At 35.5% G+C, this 23921-nt stretch overlaps 1 protein-coding gene across 1 annotated transcript in view; it reads left to right on the top strand.

The window, feature by feature from the left end:
* LOC106867680 (dynein axonemal heavy chain 6-like) overlaps positions 1 to 23921 on the top strand; it is a 367549-nt gene that overhangs the window by 303941 nt on the left and 39687 nt on the right. Inside the window, exons 68-75 of the mRNA XM_089362433.1 lie at positions 1595 to 1785; positions 2456 to 2549; positions 5339 to 5579; positions 7481 to 7581; positions 8344 to 8445; positions 11230 to 11344; positions 17174 to 17295; positions 22119 to 22286. Coding sequence (XP_089218559.1) covers positions 1595 to 1785; positions 2456 to 2549; positions 5339 to 5579; positions 7481 to 7581; positions 8344 to 8445; positions 11230 to 11344; positions 17174 to 17295; positions 22119 to 22286 — 1134 coding nt within the window. The remainder of the gene's footprint in view (positions 1 to 1594; positions 1786 to 2455; positions 2550 to 5338; positions 5580 to 7480; positions 7582 to 8343; positions 8446 to 11229; positions 11345 to 17173; positions 17296 to 22118; positions 22287 to 23921) is intronic.

Here is a 23921-nt window from a genome sequence, read left to right as displayed (position 1 = left end):
GTAGGATCTCCCAAGACATATAAATAGAGGTAGTCTGGCCGTGGTAGGAGTGTGGAGTAGCAGTTGAGTAACAGTTGTGTAGCGGTTGAGTAGAGATCATCCGAAGGTGCTAGATAACAGTAGCCTTGAGACATAACAACACTCAAAGTTCAAATTCTACCAAGGTTGACTTTGCCTTTGATCCTTTTAGGTCGATAAAACAAGTACCAGCAGAGCACTGGGGTCGATGTAATCGACTTGGACCCACCCTGAAATTGCTTGCCTTGTGCCAAAACTTGAAACCAGTGATAAATCTCTTATAAGGCAGTGAGCTGACAGAACTGTTAACATGCTCGGTAATGGTATTTTATTGAACTTTACATTCTGAATTCAAATGCCACCATGGTCAACTTTGCCTTTCATCCTTTCAGGATTGATAAAATAAGTACCAGTTGAACACTGGGGTCGATGTAATTGATTTATCTCTTCCCCCAAACTTTCTGGCTTTGTTCCAAAATTCGAAACCAATATTAAATCTCTTGATTTAATATTGGGTTTTCTTGTAGGGTTTTCGAGCGAGATCGTTGCCAGTGCCCCTGGACTGGCTCTTGTGCGGGTGGCACATAAAAGACACCATTTCGAGCGTGGCCGTTTTCGTGCAGGTGACACATAAAAGCACCCACTACACTCTCTGAGTGGTTGGCGTTAGGAAGGGCATCCAGCTGTAGAAACTCTGCCAAATTAGATTGGAGCCTGGTGTAGCCATCCGGTTGCACCAGTCCTCAGTCAAATCGTCCAACCCATGCTAGCATGGAAAGCGGACGTTAAACGATGATAATGATGACGATGATGATGATGATGATTAAGCAAAATTGTTTATTTAACCTCTAAGGCAAGATACCTATTTCTCTCCTTTGGTCATGCTGTAACTGCTCAGCACCAGACACAAAGCCAACTCCCTCAATACTACTCACCTCTCAATCAAAGGGTCTTGCCTTGCAAGTTACTTGGTGACCTCACCAGTGGTGTGAAAAGCACCCAGTACACCGTGTAAAGTGGTTGGTGTTAGGAAGAGCACAGAAACCATACCAAAGCAGACAGTAGAGCACGACACAGTCTTCTGGCTCTGCAACTCCTGCCAAACCATCCACCCCATGCCAGTATGGAAAGCAAATGTTAAACGATGATAATGATAGTTGTTATTGTCACAGGAAGTACTCTGATGAACTTTCTTAGTTCCAGGTCACTTGGTGCCATCTCTCCTTACCTGAAACTCACAGTGTCTTCAGCCAAATGTGGTGCTTCCATGAATAATGAAGTCTTTTTACAATTGTAGCTTTTTTCCTCAAACTGTCAGACTTTGGAATTGTTTTTCATCTCAATGTTTTCTTCCTTCTTATGATATGAGCTCTTTCAAGCCTGGCATAAATTCATTCCTTTCATCTTAATTTCTCCTTCTTCATAGTCTTTTTCACTAAATGGTATCTCACCTTACTTGGGACTTTCTTATAGAAAAAGGAAAAAAAAACAAAACATTGTTTAACTTTTAGAATAAAAATATTTACTTAAAGTTTTCTTTATTTGATAAAATTTAAATGTTATTTTTTTTTTCCAGACTATATTAGCAATTACTAATTTTGTTTGTGAAAATCTTGGTCCAGTCTATATTGAAAGTCCAGCTCTCAGTTTACCACAGTTATATAATGACATGAGAAAGAACATTCCACTGATATTTATTCTAAGCTCTGGTTCAGATCCTATGGGGGCATTTCTCAAATTTGCTAAAGACAAAGAATACTTGAATCGGTTTGTTGAATCTTTATTCCATTTTTTATTAATATTATGTAATAATATGTTAGAACAATTATCAGAAGCAACAATGGAGTTCTTGGTAGCATTCTATTTCAGTTGATCAGTTTAATATATCTGTGATGACATAATGGTGTAACATTCCTTTGTGTGCAGTGAAAACAAACACCTCCAGATGTAGTTTGATTTCATTCTTAATGATATATTTATTTATTCAAGGCAGCGAGCTGGCAGAATTGTTAGCAGGTCAGGCAAAATATTTAGTGGCATTTTGCTGTCATTATGTTCTGAGTTCAAATTCAGCTGAAGTAGATGTTGCCTTTCATCCTTTCGGGGTCCATAAAATAAGTACCAGTTGAGTACTGGGTCGATGCAATTGATTTACTCCACTGCCTGAAATTGCTGGCCTTGTGCCAAAATTTGAAATCACTTTATTTATTTATTTATTTATTAGTATCAGCAATGTATGTATTTCAAGAAATTGAATATATGCTACCTCTTACCAAAAGGAACAAGAATTTACTTATTAGCATCAGCTGATATACCCAACCATTACTCATGTGCAAATAGAACCAAATATTATACGAAGTATCCCAAGATTCCAATTGTAAATTATATATTGTATGACTGAATCCTGCTTTTTTAAAAATTTTTCTTTCCTTTTCAGATTACAGGCAATATCTCTTGGGCAAGGACAAGGTCCAATTGCACAGACAATGATTAAAGATGCTACAGTGTTAGGTAACTGGGTGTTTTTACAGGTAAATAAGAACCAGTCGAGTACTGGGGTTGACTAAATCTATCATACCATTCTCTAAAATTAGTGGCCTCATACTTAAATCAAAAATCACTAATCAGTCTCTATGCAAAATATTGCCATGGTTTTGTGGTTAAGCAGTTTACTTTACAATCATGTGAGTCCAGGTTTGATCTCAAAGCACAGCATTTTGGCCAAACATCTTGTCATAGCATGTGACTAATCAATATCTTCTGAGCAGAATTTGGTTGACAGAAATAGTGCAAAAGCCTGTTATGTATGAGTGCATGCGTGTGTTTATATCAGTGAGAATCGATACACTGAGCTAGAAAGAGCTTTTGGCATTAATGTCAGACTGAATTATCACTTCTTATGCCAATGTTTACTTTGTATTTTGTAACTTACAAGAATGATAAGATACGTACTGAACAAAGTTGATATAATCAACTAAAACCCTCGAGGGCAGTACCTACCATGGCTACAGTTCCATGACTGAAACCAATGAAAGAAGTATAAATCATCATACTAGCTATATGTCTAGTGAGTACAATGAAATGGGTTTTGGTGAGTTGAGTCTGTAACTGAAACCAGATTTAGTTCATTGCTGATAGTTTTGGGAAAAGGTTTAAATATTACAATTTTCCTTTATTCATCGTTTAATGTCTTTTGCTTCATCAAGGCAGTGAACTAGCAGAACTGTTAGCACACTGGGTGAGATGCTTAATGACATTTTGTCCATCTTTATGTTCCAAGATCAAATTCTGCCGGGGTCAACTTTACCTTTCATCCTTTTGGGGGTCAATAAAATAAGTACTAGTTGAGTATGGGGGTGGTGTCAATGCAATCAACTTACTCCCTCTCCTGAAATTACTGGCCCTGTGCCAAAATCAATGTCTTGGGCATTATAACATTGTAGGAAAAGAGAATTACAACAGACAGTTGCAGTATATTGAATGCAAAAGGGCTTATTTGGGACAGAAAACCCTATTTTCAAAAACTATTTATCTTGTCACTCCTTTGATCATTACTGTAAAACTGATATATTGTCTTTATCTTTTTACATTTTGATTTCATGGTGCATAGTGTTGGCTTCGGCTTTCATCATCCCAGAGTTTATAAAGTTACATTATACATACATGTTACTTATAGAGGTTGACTTAACTGACTGTTTCCACTCCAGTATATGCACATCTGTGGAGGCGCAATGACCCAGTGGTTAGGGCAGCGGACTCGCGGTCATAGGATCGCGGTTTCGATTTCCAGACCGGGCGTTGTGAGTGTTGATTGAGCGAAAACACCTAAAGCTCCACGAGGCTCTGGCAGGGGATGGTGGCGAACCTTGCTGTACTCTTTCACCACAACTTTCTCTCGTTCTTACTTTCTGTTTCTGTAATTCAAAGGGTTAGCCTTGTCACACTGTGTCACGCTGAATATCCCTGAGAACTACATTAAGGGTACACGTGTCTGTGGAGTGCTCAGCCACTTGCACATTAATTTCATGAGCAGGCTGTTCCGTTGATCGGATCAAACTGGAACCCTCGACGTCATAAGCGATGGAGTGCCAACAAATATGCACATTCATATGTACATCATGCACACTTACATACATACAAAATCATCACCTTGTATTGTTGTTAGAAATCATAACACCAACAATTATAAAAAAAATTGGTTGCTTGATATACTGAAAACTATTGGTAGACAATTAAAGATGTTTTTACGAGGGAGTCCTGAAAAGTTCCTGGCTTTGAATAACAGGAGGATCAGTTAATTATGATTTTATTCAACACATAGGCGCAGGAGTGGCTGTGTGGTAAGTAGCTTGCTTACCAACCACATGGTTTTGGGTTCAGTCCCACTGCGTGGCACTTTGGGCAAGTGTCTTTTTCTGACCAAAGCCTTGTGAGTGGATTTGGTAAACGGAAACTGAAAGAAGCCCGTCGTATATATATATATATATATATATTTATTATAAGATCTGGTAATTAGTCATATATTAATATATTAATTAATATTGATTAATTATCAGGGGGCCAGCACATTTAAAGAATCAAAGAGATTCAGAAATATTATCTGCAATCTCAGCGGATTAAGGTACATTTTAAAAATAACGTTGACCACTAACGTGGACAATTAATGCGCTAGAAATAGATCACATTTTGTGTCTATTAAGACCTAAAAAGTTCTCAACATGAAATATAGCAGCATGAAATATGCTGCTATATTTCATGTTGAGAACTTTTTAGGTCTTAATAGACACAAAATGTGATCTATTTCTAGCGCATTAATTGTCCACGTTAGTGGTCGACGTTATTTTTAATATATATATATATATATATATATATGTGTGTGTGTGTGTGTGTGTGTGATTGCGTGTCTGTGTTTGTCCCCCCAACATTGCTTGACAACCGATGCTGGTGTGTTTATGTCCCCGTCACTTAGCGGTTCGGCAAAAGAGACCGATAGAATAAGTACTAGGCTTACAAAGAATAAGTCCTGGGGTCGATTTGCTCAAATAAAAAGGTGGTGCTCCAGCATGGCCGCAGTCAAATGACTGAAACAAGTAAAAGAAAGAGTATTCCCCTCTCAGATTCACATACTTACTGCAACGGTCCTTCAGTTTTTTAAAGCCCTGTAAAAGAACTTGGAAGGTTGGGCCTCCAATCAGGCCTTTCGTGATACCTTTAAAGTCAGGACCTTTTCAGCACCCTCTTCTAAGTAAAATGTATTATAGCCAATGCTGCAGTTATACTTTTTGTTTTACCATTCTTATTTCATTTCATCTACTCAAAGAACTGCCACTTAGCTGAGTCATGGATGCCATCTATGGAAAATATTATCAGGAATTTAGTGGAAGAACCTGATGAAATTCATTGTGATTTTCGTTTGTTCTTAAGTTCGATGCCAGCAAAACATTTTCCCATCAGTGTCCTTCAGAACAGCATCAAAGTAACTAATGAACCACCGAAAGGTCTCAGAGCAAATCTAAAAAGAACATTTGGCACTATCACAACCGCTTTCTTTGAAGAACACAGTAAGTAAACTTCTGTTTCTCACACAATTGGCTACTGATGTTTCATTCATATGTTGCTGTTCTCTTTTATTCTTTTATTTGTTTCAGTCTTTTTGACTGTGGCCATGCTGGAGCACCACCTTTAGTCGAGCAAATCGACCCCAGGACTTATTCTTTGTAAGCCTAGTACTTATTCTATCGGTCTCTTTTGCCGAACCACTAAGTTACGGGGACGTAAACACACCAGCATCGGTTGTCAAGCGATGTTGGGGGAACAAACACAGACACACAAACATATATATACATATATACGACGGGCTTCTTTCAGTTTCCGTCTACCAAATCCACTCACAAGGCTTTGGTCGGCCCGAGGCTATAGTAGAAGACACTTGCCCAAGGTGCCACGCAGTGAGACTGAACCCAGAACCATTTGGTTTGTAAGCAAGCTACTTACCACACAGCCACTCCTACGCCTGTTGCTCATATTATTTTATTATTATATTCAGAATGTGATAAAATATGATGTTGTTGTTGTTTAGCCCCAGGTTGGATCTGGTTGAGCAGACTTATGATCAATGATGATCTTGTCAACACCAACCTGTCTTTTTATTTCAGGCACATATCTAAAATGTCCTTCTATTTTTAAACCAGTAGGATTGAGCTTGTAGAAGATTTGGTTGCTATTTCTAGCAGGTTGAGTGATCACATAAAGACTTCCTAACCGGCTTACCATAAAATATATTGTTTAACCACATTCACTTTCTGACCTTTTTTTAGTAAAAGGACATTCCAGAAGTGGCCTTCCCATCTTTTTTGTTTTACACTGTATGTTATAATAAGGACTACAGTATCCATTACCAATCATATGAAAAATTTTTCATTAGACCATCATAAAATGTTTCATAATATTGATTACTTGAAGTTTATTCTTTGAAGCTTGGTCTTCAATGGATGACAAATGCCAAATCAATCACTTTCATAATAATTTGATCATCTCACCTTTCAGACATGTCTTAGAATTTTTATAAATCGACAGCACTCATGGTACTTGGTTCATACTAAGATAGGGGATAGATTTCCCAAGTGGACACTTCTGTCAATTTTAGCAAAGTTTATTGATGCTTAATTAGTAGACTGACTGCTGTCTTGTCCTACTAGAGCTGTGTTGATGTTGTTATTATGTCTACAACTAAGGTAGCGAGCTGGCAGAATCGTTAGCATACAGGATGAAATGCTAAGCTGTGTTTCACCCATCGCTATGTTCTGAGTTCAAATTCTGCCGAGGTTGACTTTGCTTTTCATCCTTTTGGGGGTCAATAAATTAAGTACCAGTTGAGTACTGGGGTGATGTAATTTACTAAACCTCTCCCCACAAATTTCAGGCCTTGTGCCTATACTAGAAAACCTTATGTTTACAACTAAGGCAGCGGGCTGGCAGAATCGTTAGCATGCCAGGCAAAATGCTTTACATTCTGAGTTCAAATTCCATCAAGGTTGACTTTGCTTTTCATCCTTTCAGGGTTGATAAATTAAGTACCAGTGAAACACTGGGGTTGATGTAATCAACTAGTCTCCTCCCCCTAGTATCTATGTGGCACTGGGGAGCTGGCAGAATTGCTGCTGTGCCAGCCAAAATGATTAAAAAGCATTTGTTCTAGTTAAACATTTTAAGTTTGAATGTTGCTCTGGTTGACTTTGCCTTTCACTCTTTCAAGATCAATAAAATAATCACCAGTTGAGCATTGGAGTCAATATAATCAACTAGCCCCTCCGCACAAAATTCTAGGCTTTATGCCTGTAGTAGAAAGAATTCTTAAGCCTACAACGAATAATCTTTAAGACTTGCATTTACAGGCCAAATATATGAACAGAGGCACAAATACAAAATTACTATTTTTACATGAATTCTGTTATTGTTTCAGTTTTAGCACAAGACTGGTGTAAATTAGTGTTTGGAATTTGCTTTTTCCATGCTATTGTACAAGAAAGAAAAAAATTTGGACCTCTTGGATGGAACATTAGGGTATGTGTTATTGAAATATTTAGTTCATGTTGTTTTTTTTATCTCAGTCATATTTTTTTCTTCTATATGGAGTGTTTTTTCATATGGAACGTTTCACTTCTTTTCTATTATAAAAGTTTAAATCAATGTTTCCTTTATTGAGTTTTTGAGAGAGGTGTGGCTGTGTGGTAAGAAGTTTGCTTCTCAACCACATGGCTTTGGTCAGTCCCACTACATAACGCCTTGGGCAATTGTTTTCTATTATAGCTTTAAGCTGATCAAAGCATTGTGAGTGGATGTGGTAGACAGAAACTGAAAGATGCCTGTTGTATGTATTCACACACACACAAACATATATATATAATCTATATATAATCTGTATGTGTGTATGTTTTTGTCTGTCCCTCATCAATGCTGGGCAACTGTTTTTGTGCGTTTATGTCCCTGTAACTTAGTGGTTTGGCAAAAGAGACTGGTAGAATAAGTACTAGGCTTAAAAAGAAGTACTGGGATACGATTAGTTTGACTGAAGTTCCTCAAGGAAGTACCCTAGCATAGCCACAGTCAGAATAAAAGATCTCTAAGTAAAAAACTTTCTGAGACTTCTTGCCAGAATTGTGCTCTCAAAAAACCCTTGGTTTTAGGTGTATCATGCAGCATCAGAAGTTGCATTAGTACCTTGCTGTTGTGGACTTATCTTTTAATCACTTTTATCTTTTATATTTCTTTGTTGTCGATATTGAAATGTTTCCTGATATTATCTAGATTTTGTTTTTATTTCAGTATGATTTTGCTGACAGTGATCGAGAATGTGCCTTGTTGAATTTTCAATTGTTTTGTCTTAAAGATATTCCATGGGATACACTTTCATACATCACTGGAGAGGTAAAAGATTTTAATTAATGAATATCTCACTTTTAAATAGATACTCTTTACTTATCTTTTTCCATGATGTGTGCAGCCAATTTAAGTTTTTACGTGCAATATATTCATAGTTTACTTGTAAATATGAAAATAATCTTAGTTGCTATCTAATTTTGTGCTCTTCTCTTTGCATAAATTATCTCTAATTTTAATGATCCACTCATTTTAATAAGTTAACATTAATTTGTCTAAAAATTACGGTCGTGTTACTTTTAAATTATCTGTTTTGGGAAGCTTCTCAAAACTAATGGCAGGTTTCTTCCTTTGTAAAAGACAAATTCTGTTCGCTTCAGTTTATTCGACTACAAATTATTTTGCTTGTTTAGATTTTTCGAAAATTTGAATTGTACTGAAAATAAGGAAATAAAAGAAAAAAAAAGAAAAACATAGTATTTTAAGAAAAGTTTTATACAAATATTGAATAATTAAATAAGTTACTGATTCTTTCAGTTCAATATTATCTTTCCATGTATGATCCACTCCCGCTCTGAGTTTTGGGTGGGATTATATGTGAAATTGGATGCAATGATGAGAAGTGAAAAGAATCAGCATATATGTGCACAACAGATACCTGCAAACAGCCTCACAACTGTGAAGATAAACTGTTATAGTTGAAATACTGAATGTAGTTGATATAAATTTGTGTTTAAAGATGTTAATTAATATGATTGTTTGACTATTTAATTAGCAGCATAGACATAAGGTTTTGTGTAGATTATGGCTACTAGTTTGCTTAAAGCTGTGAAACATGTAAAACTCTTAATTTATAATCCTTTATAAATATATTTTTCATATTGGTTTCAAATTTTGGCACAAGACCAGCAAGTTCAGGGGAGTATGTAAATTGATTATCTCAACCCCAGTGTTCGACTGGTACTTATTTTATCGATCCCAAACAGAGGAAAGGTAAAGTCAATCTCAGCAGAATTTGAGCTCAGAACGTGAAGACGGATGAAATGCCACTAATGATTCTGTTAGTTCACCATCTTAATAATAATAATAATAATAACAAGAGCACTCAAAGAGCACAAACCTCTGCCAAGGCAACACCAACGTTCTCTCAACAATTAACCAGAGATGATTTTTAAAATGAGAATATCTAAAATAAACTCCACTGCTCTCACAAACGAGAATACTAAAAATGAACCCGACTGCTCTCAAAAATTAAGTCAAAAAAAAACTGGAAAAATAATCCCAAATCCTTGTCTGGTACTGGATCGATCCCAAAATCTAATCAGTTTGTGCCAGTTGTAAGGCTAAGCATTCCTGAAAGTTTCATCTGAATCCATCCAGTGGTTCTTGAGATATCTTGTTCCTGGACAAACAAACAAACAAACATGACTGAAAACAATGCTTCCGCCTTAGTGAAGGCAGAGGTCATAATAACAATAATAACAAAGCACTCAAAGTGCTCAAACCTACACTAAGGTAAAACCAATGTCCTCTCAACGATTAGCCAGAGATGATTTTTAAAATGAGAATATCTGAAATAAACTTGACTGCTCTCACAAACGGTTATACTAAAAATGAACCCAACCACTCTCAAAAATTAAGTAAAAGAGCCAGAAAAATAATCCAGAATCCTTGTCTGGTACCTGATCGATCCCAATGGTAGTCATGGAATGTGAAGGTGGGTGTGTGGGCCATGTTTGTAATGGCGCGTGTGTGTCATCTGCAGTGGGAACAGGGACGGTTTTCTCTATGAAGGCCATTTTTAGTCTATCCACTGATGTAGTGTCTTTATGACCATTAAGGTCTATAGTGAAAAATTTATCTGTGCCTGAAAGAAAACGGAAGGGACGTGCATACGGTGCTGTTAACAGGGGTTTAACAACATTGTTGCGCACAAAAACTTGAGTTGAAGAAGTAAAGCTTCCTTCAAGGCAGAGCTAGAAATATAATTTTCAAGTAGGTAAAAGGTTTTAAACAGGAGTGATATATTCAAAATTAGTAAAACTAAAAATTGTCGAGGATAAATTAAATTTATTATTGTTACTGAATATGTTAGTGTTATTTAATTTCTGAACGGTTTTGCTGCTGTTTGTTTATGTAGTTTGATTTCTTTATTCATCAGTTTCTACTAAGATAGAGATGCTAGTAAAATTAATAATAGAGAAACAGGAATAAAACTTTGGAAACAGTAACACCACCATAACTTACGTGGAAACCATGTGTGCTTTCAAGGGAGATAATCAGAGAAAGACTTGAAAGTCAATGTTAAGATCGTAATACTTCATGTAAAGTAAATATAACAGATCATCCAGAATCCTTGTCTAGTACCAGATCGATCCTAAAATCTAATCAGTTTGTGCCAGCTACAAAGCCAAACATCCCTCAAAGTTTCATCTGAAACCATCCAGTGGTTCTTGAAATATCTTGTTCACGGACAAACAAACAAGCAAACATGACTGAAAACTATACCTCCATCTTCACGTAGGCGGAGGTAATAACAATAATAATAATGGTTTAAAATTTAGGCACAAGGCCAGCAATTTTGAAGGCAGGTGTAAATTGATTACACCGACCCCAGTACTTATTTTTTATCGACCTTGAAAAGATGAAAGGCAAAGTCAAGCTCAGCATAATTTGAACTCAGAACGTAGGGCTGGACGAAATGCCATTAAGCATTTTGCCTGGTGTGCTAACAATTCTGCCAGCTTGCTGTCTTAAAAAAATATACTCTTCATATTACTATAGACATTGTACATGAATGTGTGTAAATATGTTGTTTCTTTTTTTTTTCAGATTACTTATGGAGGTCGTATAACAGATAACTGGGATCAGAGATGTTTAAGGACCATATTGAAAACTTTTGTTGATCCTACAATTCTTGAGGAAGCCTACACTTATTCACCATCAAGTCAGTCTTATTTTCCTTTTCTAATTCAATTTATTTTGTTCAGCTGATGCTGAATCAAATATTACGTAAAACATTTACCAAATAAATACGAAACATTGAGACTGTAAAGAGGAATCTGTTAAACTATTAACCACAGTTAACTGGATACTTTACCTTTTACTACTTGGCTATACCATAGTTATGAGTTCAATTATTATCAATGTCAGTTTTATTGTTTATAATTTCATAGTCTAAAACATAATTCATAAAGTGCAGAAGAAATGCCACTTTGCATTTTGTCTTGTATGGCAATGATTCTGCAAGCGTGTCACCACTAACACCACTAACACCATGTCAATCTCCTCCTCCTCCTTTATAATTTCATTGCCTATAAAATCATAACTATGATATCTATCAATAGAAAACCTTGATATAGATACACCAGCGTGCGATAAGAAAGATATTTTTATTTGCTTAGTTCTGTTAAAGAAGTATTAAATGTTTCAAAAGATATTTCAAAATGTTGCTTGTCTGCATTAGAAGTGGCAACTGTCAATAAAATTGACCACAGAACAGAATTTTGATTGGTTTACAATATTTTTCTGTGCATGGAATTGTTATTACAGATTTGATCATTTTTACTAACAGCCATCACTCACAAGTGAGTATGACCTTGTGGCATGTATCACACATTCATTAATTGTTTTACATACCTGTTCACAAATACATCATCACCATCATCCTTTAACATCCATAGAAAACATTAAAGGATGATGATGATGATGTATTAATGAACATGATGATGATGATGATGATGGTGTATTAAGGAAATTATAAAGAGTAAAACTGACATTGATAATAATTGAACTTTGATAATAATTGAACTCATAACCATGGTATACCCAAATAGTAAAACGTAAAGCATCCAGTTCACTGTAATGAATACTTCAACTGTTTATAGTTTCAATGTTTGCTATTATTGGTAAATATTTCATTTAGTATTTGCTTTGACATCAGCTGAAAATAGGCACCTTCTCACCCTTTCAGTTCTCCCATCCTTGGCCCAGCAAAACATTGAAGGTGTGACTTCCAAAAAGTTGGAGAGGTCTAGTTCAGCACTTTACTGGTACTCCTTTTCAGCTAAGCAAAATGTGTAATGAAGTATCTTGCTCAAGGACACAACACTTTTCCCAAACCTGCAATCTCGTGATCACCATGAGTGATTCCAACACCATAGCTACTAGGTCAAGTGATTTTGATCATTTTAAGACTTTTGCTACCATATTGGCATGTAAAAAAAACACCTTTTTGAGTGTGGCCGTTGCCAGTACTGTGTGACTGGCCCTCGTGCTGGTGGCACGTAAAAGCACCCACTACACTCTCGGAGTGGTTGGCGTTAGGAAGGGCATCCAGTTGTAGAAACTTTGCCAGATCAGATTGGAGCCTGGTGCAGCCTTCTGGCTTGCCAGTCCTCAGTCAAATCGTCCAACCCATGCCAGCATGGAAAACGGACATTAAACGATGATGAGGATTTCTGTTGAAATATACTGCTTTTGTTTCAATTGCTCTAGAAAATAATGAAGAACTTATTAAAATAACTTAGTTGTTATTAAACTGGTATTTGAAACACAAATTAACTTGAAATTTTGATGGAAATTTTAAATTTAGATCACTTTAAAACATAAAGTTTAATATTAAAAAAAACCAAGGGCAGTTTGAGGCAGGTTAGTATAAAAAGGGTTAATAGTGTTGGAAAATTTGATCTTAGAGTTGTATGATCTTTATTCAACATGAAACTAGAAGTGGGAGCTGTTCTCATTCAGTAAGGCAAGCTGACTAAAACATTTATGAGACCAACAATATGCCAGTGATACACTAATTGTAGTAAAGTTTTAACTTATCTTATCAAATCTTAACCCTTTAGTTTTCAGTTTTCCCTATCAAACATAAGGCCCCTCATCTGAGATTCCACATACTGTGACACCTTCTCCAGTGGCAACTTGGTGCGGTCAGTTACCAACACAAGCCCCACTGCTCATTAGGCTGAGAAAAGCAAACTGTCAAGGTATTGGTCATTCTCTGATAGCTTTATGGTCAAGCCTGTGGCAGTGGAGACCTCTGGCATTCTTGGCCCCCAGACCATATCCCTGTTCACCGCTATTGGAGTGGAAATGGCTGTCTGCAAGTGTGTAACCCCATGACTCAGAATGACTGTTCAAGCACATCTCCCTTGTCACTCTCTGGGGCAACGCCTTTTCCATTTTGTCTTCTGGGGCCATGAGAAATGTTTCTTAATAAAGATATATGAACAAGAAAAAAAGGAAGAGATTTAATTACCTGCACTATATATCATTTGTATCTATTTACATTATTTTGAATCACTCATGCATTGTCTTGTAGCTTTGAGATTTCAGTGATGTGACTCTTTACTTTGGGAATGACATAATAGGGTGGGTGTTAGAGCCCAGAACTGGCTAGTGTTTAGAATAAAACTGGAAGAATATTTGGGTTGGATATGGCCGGTCCAAATGCTAAAGAGTTAAGAAATGAATAGTCAGACTAATGTTGATGCAGCTAAAAATGAAGCACATGAAACAATGAAGTGATGTGAACTGTTTATATTTACATGTCACTATGATTAAAGCACCACCATGACTTGTCCATGAACGAACAAAAGAATTCTTGAAAATTCCTGGATTTCTTAGATAAAACTTGTTTGGAGATTATCAATATCAGCATTTCATGGTTTGGTTTTCTTTGCGATTTTATTTTCTCATCTACACTTCTTTGGAAATCTTTATTTTCTCGATTATATCTGAGGCAAAATAGACTTTTATTGTTTCCTACACATTTTTATAGCTGACTTAGGTTTTTTTTTTATTTTTGTCTTATTTTAATATTTTTCCAATTGCTTATACCTGAAAATTGACTGGTTATAATGTTTTTTTTTAATCTTTTACAATAATTGAAATGAAATTGTGTCTGTAAAAAATGCTAAGAAAAACATGTATTTTTATCACTGCACATAAACAATGTCATGCAAAAGAAGAGCAGTTATGTGGTCACTTGAATTGCTAAAAATAGCAGAGCTGTTAGAAATGTCCCTCAAATCACAGTCTGCCACCTTAGAACATGTTGTAAATGTGGTACTGAGCTCCCTGAACATTGGAAAAGATAAGATATTCATAGGTGGAATCTTTTGCATCATAGCTCTGTTCAGTCAGAACTGATCCTGGCCCAATTAGGAACAACATAAAAACCCACTCACAACATTCACAGACACATGGCCAGCCAGACTATTAGTATCTTTATCTTTCTTTTTCCCTTTTACTTGTTTCAGTCATTGAATTGCAGCTATGGTGGGCACCACCTATTCAGTTGCCATAATAAAGCTCTGAGTTTCAGATGTCGGGGGCGGAAATCTGCTCCGGCATGTTGTCAGTTATTATGGTAATCGAATAATTGTCACGTAAAATATTACAGATAAATTCCTCTATTTACATAATATCGAGGTCTCATTCATTCTTTTGTTGTCATACTATTACTATTAATATATATATATATATATATATATAGTGTATAGTATATAGTTACCTTCCAAGGCACAAGTCCAGGCAAGGTTATTTATGGAAGGCCAGCAGTCACTCACACATACCAGCTTCCTCGTTCCATGCCACTGATGCTGTCAAAGGGAAAGGCAAAGGCCAATACAGCTTGGCACCAGTGACATCACAACTCATTTCTACAGCTGAGCGAACTGGAGCAACAAGAAATAAAGTGTCTTGTTTAAGAACACAATACAGAACCTGGTCCAGGAATTGAACTCACAACCTCCAGGTTGTGAGCCCAATGCTCTAACCAATAAACCAAAACCCACCATTGAAATCTTGATACTATGAGATCATGTGTTATTAATTCAAGACAATGTGAATAAATAAGAATTACATTTGACAAAGAAATCTGAATACTAAAGGGTTAATTAATTGTTGGACTTTACTGGATTGTCATCGGGGGCATCTGAATCAATTTGACCATTTCCAGAGCAAAAAAGCAGGCAATCTGTTTATGTTGAGGTGGTATCAAAAATTTCTTGGACTAGTAATGTTTGATAAAAAAATAACTTATTTACCTAAGTTTTAACATCATCGTCATCATCATCGTCGTTTAACGTCGGCTTTCTATGCTAGCATGGGTTGGACGATTTGATTGAGGACTGGTGAAACCAGATGGCTACACCAGGCTCCAGTCTGATTTGACAGAGTTTCTACAGCTGGATGCCCTTCCTAACGCCAACCACTCCGAGAGTGTTGTGGGTACTTTTACGTGCCACGGGCATGAAGGCCAGTCAGTCTCCTTTGAAATAGTCACATTGTGCAGCAATACACCAGTCCCTGTATTCATGCCACTTTTGGAATCCAGCCTGGGAGTCGTTTTCTGTAAGCGAGTCAAGGACCTTCTACAATTTACTCTTGATCTTGACAACAGTGTTAAAACAGCAACTTTTGAGCTGTATTTTCATCTTGGGGAAGAGATGGAAGTCTGCAGGTGTTAAATATGGTGAATAAGATGGGTGCAAAAGCAATACCATGCTGTTTTTGGTGAGAAGCTCATGGATGAGGAGAGCTCATGAGTGAGGAGAACTCATGAGTGAGGAGAACTCATGAGTGAGGAGAGCTCATGAGTGAGGAGAGCTCAGTGATGGTGTATTGTTGTCATGAAGAATTCATGCCCCACAGATCCAGTTACTTTCATCGAATGTCTTCCCTCAAACACTTCAAAACATTGCAGTAAAATTCTCGATTGATGGTCTGGCCCTGGGGGATGAATTCTCAATGCACAATACCGCAGATGACAAAAATACAACGAGCATGCTCTTGATTGAGCTGTGGTTCTGTCGTGCCACTTTTGAAGTGCCCATGCTACTTCTGAAGCACCTTATTACTTTATTACCCACAAGGGGCTAAACATAGAGGGGAGAAACAAGGACAGACAAAGGGATTAAGTCGATTACATCGACCCCAGTGCGTAACTGGTACTTAATTTATCGACCCCGAAAGGAAGAAAGGCAAAGTCGACCTTGGCAGAATTTGAACTCAGAACGTAACAGCAGATGAAATACCACTGAGCATTTTGCCCGGCGCGCTAACGTTTCTGCCAGCTCACCACCTTACTTCTGAAGCACCTATGTCACTGAAAACATTACATACAACCCATTGCCTTCTTGCTGTAAGCTTGCCAAAGCATGCTCAATGTCTTTGTAGCAGACTTCCCAAGTTTAACACAAAATTTCACATTGACTCTTTATTCCAACTTCCTGTCCATGACAAAATCACACTACAGCACACATGTGATCACGAAGACACAAATTTCACAACTTGCGAAGTAAAACCACAGTGATGTCACTCAGTACACTGCTTCATAAAGGTTGCTGATAGTTCTCAGTGTGCATGCATCCATGTGCTGCCATCTGTTAGTGCACAACAGAACTAGTCTGGGAACTTTTTGATACCCTCTTGTAACTACAGAAAACTGGAACCACCAATTTGCATGCCATAAGTTTTTAACATTTTATTTAATATCAGAGGCCTGTTAATGGGGATTTCAGTCCACATGGTAACAGGGTATGATAAAATATATGTAACCTAGATAGTACATATATAAACAAAGCAAATTTAGCTATTTCTCCATAGATGTTGGAATAACAATACATTTAGCTATTTCACATTACAGAATAACCTCTCACAGTAATCATGTTATTCATATAATGATATTATGCTGAATTTTATTTTAGTTGTGCTTGTAATGTTGTTATTAATCATTTTCTTATTTTACTTTATTTTTTATATTCAGAACGATATTTTGCTCCTCCATGTGAAACCATTCCTGATGTCCTCCATTATATTGATACACTGCCTCATACAGATGAACCAGAAATATTTGGCATGCATGAGAATGCCAATGTAACCTTTCATGTAAGGCATTATTCATAAATTAAAAATCTTTATTCCTATCCCATTATTTCATGGCATATTACATTTGTTCAAGATTTAAAACATAGATTTGTAGATTAGAGTAAAAAATGCTGTGTGAATGCACATAAATATTAATTAAATAATGAAAATGACAAGCTGGCAGAATCGTTAGTTGGCATGCTGGGCAAAACGCTTATTAATATTTTGTCTATCTTTACATTCTGAGTTCAAATGCCACTGAGGTTGACTTTGCTTTTCATCCTTTCAGGGGTTGCTAAAATAAGTACCAATTAAACACTGGGGTCAATGTAATCAACTTAACCCCCACCCCAAAATTGTTGGGCTTGGGTCAAAAATTTGAAACCAATATTAATTGAATAATTAAGGTGGTGAGCTGACAAAATCATTAGCATGCCAGGCAGAATGCTTTGCAGCATTTCATCCATTTTTACATTCTGAGTTCAAATTCCACCAAGGTCGACTTTGCCTTTCATCCTTTTGGGGTCGATAAAATAAGTACCAGTTGAACACTGGGGTCAATGTAATTGACTTACCTCCTCTCCCAAACTTGCTGGCCTTGTGCCAAGATTTGAAACCATTATTTTCAATACTTAAGGCAGCCAGCTGGTAAAATTGTCAGTTTGCTTAGCAGCATTTCACCCTTGTTTATATTCTTTCTGAGTTCAAACTTTGCTGAGGTTGACTTTGCCTTTCGTCCTTTTGAGGTTGATAAAATTAGTACCAGTTGAGCACTGGGGTCATTGTAATCAACTTAGGCCCTCTCCTGAAGTTGCTGGTCTTGTGCCAAAATTTGAAACCAATATCAGTTCAATAATTTAATGTATTACAGAGATTATATATTTTTTCAATCAATCAGTCAATCAACCACCTTTGATGTGGTTGAACAACCAATCCCAACCAGCAAGGATTTACAGTATGGGTTGTAGTACTCATCATCCATTTGATTGCTGAATAGAAGACATGGCTCATATGACCTCTGTTCAGGTGGTTTTCTCATGTCATCATCGCACTCTTGCATGTGAATCTGTTGCAAGGTTACCCATTTTTAGCTAACTGAACTGGAGCAATGTGAAATGAAGTGTTTTATTCAGCCTGGGAATCGAAACCACAATCTCACAATTGTGAGTGCAACACCTTAACCACTTGGCTTACATGCCTTCACTATTTTATTAAAGGAATATGATAATATGGAGAAAAGAAAGTTATGATGTACTCCTTGTTAAAACGCTTAGAATAAAAATTACAAAATGATTGCAATGATACTATATATAGTTTAATGTAGTCAATATACTATATATAGTTTAATGTAGTCAATATACTATATATAGTTTAATGTAGTCAATATACTATATATAGTTTAATGTAGTCAATATACTATATATAGTTTAATGTAGTCAATATACTATGTATAGTTTAATGTAGTCAATATACTATATATAGTTTAACGTAGTCAATGTACTATATATAGTTTAATGTAGTCAATATACTATATATAGTTTAACGTAGTCAATATACTATATATAGTTTAATGTAGTCAATATACTATATATAGTTTAACGTAGTCAATGTACTATATATAGTTTAATGTAGTCAATATACTATATATAGTTTAACGTAGTCAATATACTATATATAGTTTAATGTAGTCAATATACTATATATAGTTTAATGTAGTCAATATACTATATATAGTTTAATGTAGTCAATATACTATATATAGTTTAATGTAGTCAATGTACTATATATAGTTTAATGTAGTCAATGTACTATATATAGGTTAATGTAGTCAATATACTATATATAGTTTAATGTAGTCAATATACTATATATAGTTTAATGTAGTCAAAGTACTATATATAGTTTAAAGTAGTCAATATACTATATATAGTTTAATGTAGTCAATATACTATATGTAGTTTAATGTAGTCAATATACTATATATAGTTTAATGTAGTCAATATACTATATATAGTTTAATGTAGTCAATATACTATATATAGTTTAATGTAGTCAATATACTATATATAGTTTAATGTAGTCAATATACTATATATAGTTTAATGTAGTCAATATACTATATATAGTTTAATGTAGTCAATATACTATATATAGTTTAATGTAGTCAATGTACTATATATAGTTTAATGTAGTCAATATACTATATATAGTTTAATGTAGTCAATGTACTATATATAGTTTAATGTAGTCAATATACTATATATAGTTTAATGTAGTCAATGTACTATATATAATTTAATGTAGTCAATATACTATATATAGTTTAATGTAGTCAATATACTATATATAGTTTAATGTAGTCAATATACTATATATAGTTTAATGTAGTCAATATACTATATATAGTTTAAGGTAGTCAATATACTATATATAGTTTAATGTAGTCAATATACCATATATAGTTTAATGTAGTCAATATACCATATATAGTTTAATGTAGTCAATATACTATATCTAGTTTAATGTAGTCAATATACTATATATAGTTTAATGTAGTCAATGTACTATATATAGTTTAATGTAGTCAATGTACTATATATAGTTTAATGTAGTCAATATACTATATATAGTTTAATGTAGTCAATATACTATATATAGTTTAATGTAGTCAATGTACTATACATAGTTTAATGTAGTCAATATACTATATATAGTTTAATGTAGTCAATATACTATATATAGTTTAATGTAGTCAATATACAATATATAGTTTAATGTAGTCAATGTACTATATATAGTTTAATGTAGTCAATATACTATATATAGTTTAATGTAGTCAATATACCATATATAGTTTAATGTAGTCAATATACTATATATAGTTTAAGGTAGTCAATATACTATATATAGTTTAATGTAGTCAATATACTATATATAGTTTAATGTAGTCAATATACCATATATTGTTTAATGTAGTCAATATACCATATATAGTTTAATGTAGTCAATATACTATATCTAGTTTAATGTAGTCAATATACTATATATAGTTTAATGTAGTCAATATACTATATATAGTTTAATGTAGTCAATGTACTATATATAGTTTAATGTAGTCAATATACTATATATAGTTTAATGTAGTCAATATACTATATATAGTTTAATGTAGTCAATGTACTAATATTTACATTTGTATGTCATTTTACAACAAAGAAAATTTCTAAAAAATTTCTGGAAACAATCTACTCATGTAATTTATGCACCCCCTAAAGTTTATTTTTGCTTTCATGAAAAAAAGTGCATAAATTACATGGGTTTTTTATGGTATATATACATACAGGGTAGGTCAAAAGTCATGCACAAATGAAGTTCAGTTTGCTGTGGAATTGTCTGAGACGTGCTTCAACTATTCTAAAATTGAATAAAATAAATAAGATAATGATGAATACACATATACTTGATGAAAAAAATGAGAAATAATGATAATAATAATAATAATAATAACGTAACATCAAATGTTTTGCTGCGTGACTTTTGGCCCACTCTTACATCCCTATATGTAGCAGGCTTCTTCTTCAGTGTGTGGCAGGCTTCTTCGGTTCTTCTTCAGCTTCTATGTACCAAATCCACTCATAAGGCTTTTTCAGCTCAGGTTTATGGTAGAAAACACTTGCCCAAAGTGCTGCAAGTGGAACCAAACCTGAAACCACTTGGTTGAGAAGTTACTTTCTTAACCACACAGCCATTGTCTTTGATATATTAGAAGGAATAATTTTGGATATATTGGCCAGTGTGTCAGCAAGTTGAGGTTTCTACATTGGTGGTTTTTGTTTTTTAGCAGCTGAGTCTCATTATAATGAACTTGAAAAAGTAAATTTTCTCTTCAATCATGGTTTAAAATTATTGTATTAAATAAAGGCACAGGAGCGGCTGTGTGGTAAGAAGTTAGCTTCCCAACCACATTGTTCTGGGTTCAGTCTCACTGTGACATCTTGGGCAAACGTCTCCTACTATAGCTGCAGGCCAACCAAAGACTTGTGAGTGGATTTGGTAGACAGAAACTGAAAGAAGCCCTTCATATATATATGTGTGTGTGTGTGTGTGTGTGTGCTTGTGTTTGTCCTCCACCATTGCTTGACACCTGATGCTGGTGTGTTTACATCTCTGTAACTTAGTGGTTTAGCAAAAGAGACTGATATAAAAAAAATATAGGTATTTGGATTGATTCATTTGACTGAAAAAATTCTTCAAGGTGGTGCGCCAGCAGAACTGCAGTCTAAAGACTGAAACAAGTAAAAGAGAGAAGACAGTAAAATTCAATAATGATGTAAAACTTGTTAGAAAGATTTACATCAGGCGCAGGAGTGACTGTGTGGTAAGTAGCTTGCTAACCAACCACATGGTTCCGGGTTCAGCCCCACTGCGTGGCACCTTGGGCAAGTGTCTTCTACTATAGCCTCGGGCTGACCAAAGCGTTGTGAGTTGATTTGGTAGACGGAAACTGATAGAAGCCTGTCGTATATATGTATATATATTTATGTATGTGTGTGTATATGCTTGTGTGTCTGTGTTTGCCCCCCCCCCCCCCAGCATCACATGACAACCGATGTTGGTGTGTTTACATCCCCATAACTTAGCGGTTCGGCATAAGAGACCGATAGAATAAGTACTAGGCTTACAAAGAATAAGTCCTGGGGTCGATTTGCTTGACTAAAGGCGGTGCTCCGGCATGGCCGCAGTCAAATGACTGAAACAAGTAAAAGTGTAAGATATTAATTTGTATTTAATTTGTTTATAAATATGCAATAATGTTAAAATTTGAATCCATTACCATTTTAAAGAGACAAGAAACATTTAATTTGGTCAGTGCTGTTCTTGCCATGCAACCAAGAATTGCTGGAGGAGAAATGAAGTCAGGAGATTCTATTGTATTGGACTTGATTGAAAGCATTGACAAGAAAATCATAGACAAACTTGATATTGAACAAGCCAGTAAAATTATCTTTGATGCAAGTATTATTTAAAAGAATCACTTTATATCTTTATTTCTTGTCATATATTTTGAAATATGTATTTAAATTAATACAATTCTATATCTCTGGGATGAGGAATTTATATTATGTCCACTATTTACATAATGTCTGACCATTTTGATGGTTGCTTTCACTTACAGGTGTCTTGTGTCAAAATTGGTTGTTGTATCAGAATTTCAAACCTAACCCATTATTTGATCTTAGGTTTTACACTGTTCTTATGCTGCTGTCTGCATTTTCTGACACTTTTCACTTTGGTTGATTTTGTTGTGAATTCACCTTAGTGCTTTAAATGGGATTGAACTCAAAATCTCTAGGTGACTGCATTACATTAACCAAAACCTTTAGCCACTACACTATGTCCATAGGCAGTGACAGAGCGAATTTTTAAGGCTTGTAAACCTAATGTCTATGTAATCTATTTATTTAAATTGTTGGCTGGATTATTGCAGATTTTTGCACACCTTTTCTTTTCTTTTTGCTGTGAGGATCAGCAAAAGCTTAGTACATTATCTGGTTTAATGTTATCTCTTGTCATATGAGTGCTTTTAGCAGAAGAATTCAAACACTTGTAAACATTTGGACCTGGCTTCCAGCAGAAGGTTATCACAATCCTATCACACCAACTGCATTTTCTTGTGAATGGTGTCACAAGTTTACAGAGAGTGCAAGTTGGAAAACAAAAGATTTTAGAGCAGAATCCTGCTGCTTGATAGTACAAGAGCCTAAACCCGGGTAATATCTCAGAAAGTTGCCCTACCAAATGGTGCATGATCTCATATCTTTTTTCTACCTCAGTTCATGAATAATGCTCAAAGGATCATAAGATTTTGAGGGAGCAGCCCCCACCCCCACCCCAAGGCCACTCTCATTTGATTGGGCTGCTAACATGTACTGAGGTAATGGGTTACTATGGTATTGTGTTTTCCTCTTCCCCATCCACTAACAGATCATGCCAAAACTAGTATGAACATGTCTTAGTCAAAGTCTAACAAAGATCTGGACAATTCTCTTCCTCCTCTTCTCAAGTGCTTGTGGACACCTCTCAATTCTGGTTTCCACACACCCCATACTAGCACATCACCTTTTAAACCTGCTCTCTAGGAAATAAATCTCTCACCCATATTCAGACTAAACTGTTTAATCAGTGGTGTCTATAGCTTTATAGTAGAGGAAGGAATAAACACATGAGAGCAAAGAACTCTCTCTCTCTCTTTTCGATTTACAGGATCATACTCAAAGTAGTTTCGTCACTCGCATGCACCATCTTTGCTACATTCACCCACCTTTTTTTGAAATTTTCACGAGACAAAACCTGCCTCTCCATTCTCACCTTCCTTTTCAAGTGGTACTTGAAAAAGATGATGAGCGATTGGCCAGAGAGGTAAGTGTTTGTCTCTAATCCTTTCACTCAAGTCCACCACACACATTCTTTCACCATGGCCACCAGTACGATGAAGACTGCCTTGTCTTCCTGGTTGAGGGAAGGTGGCGGACCAATTGTCACGACAGACTTGGCTGATAGGCAGACTTGTACCACACGTGACAGCAGCTGTTCGGCATAAACCCACTGGTCTGAAATGGTTGGACACTGCATGAGTGCATGCAGAA

Source organism: Octopus bimaculoides, chromosome 14 (genome assembly GCF_046866305.1).
Source record: "Octopus bimaculoides isolate indiv1 chromosome 14, ASM4686630v1, whole genome shotgun sequence".
Lineage (NCBI taxonomy): Eukaryota > Metazoa > Mollusca > Cephalopoda > Octopoda > Octopodidae > Octopus > Octopus bimaculoides.
The sequence above is the reverse complement of the archived record's forward strand: the minus strand, read 5'-3'. Positions and strand labels throughout refer to the sequence as shown.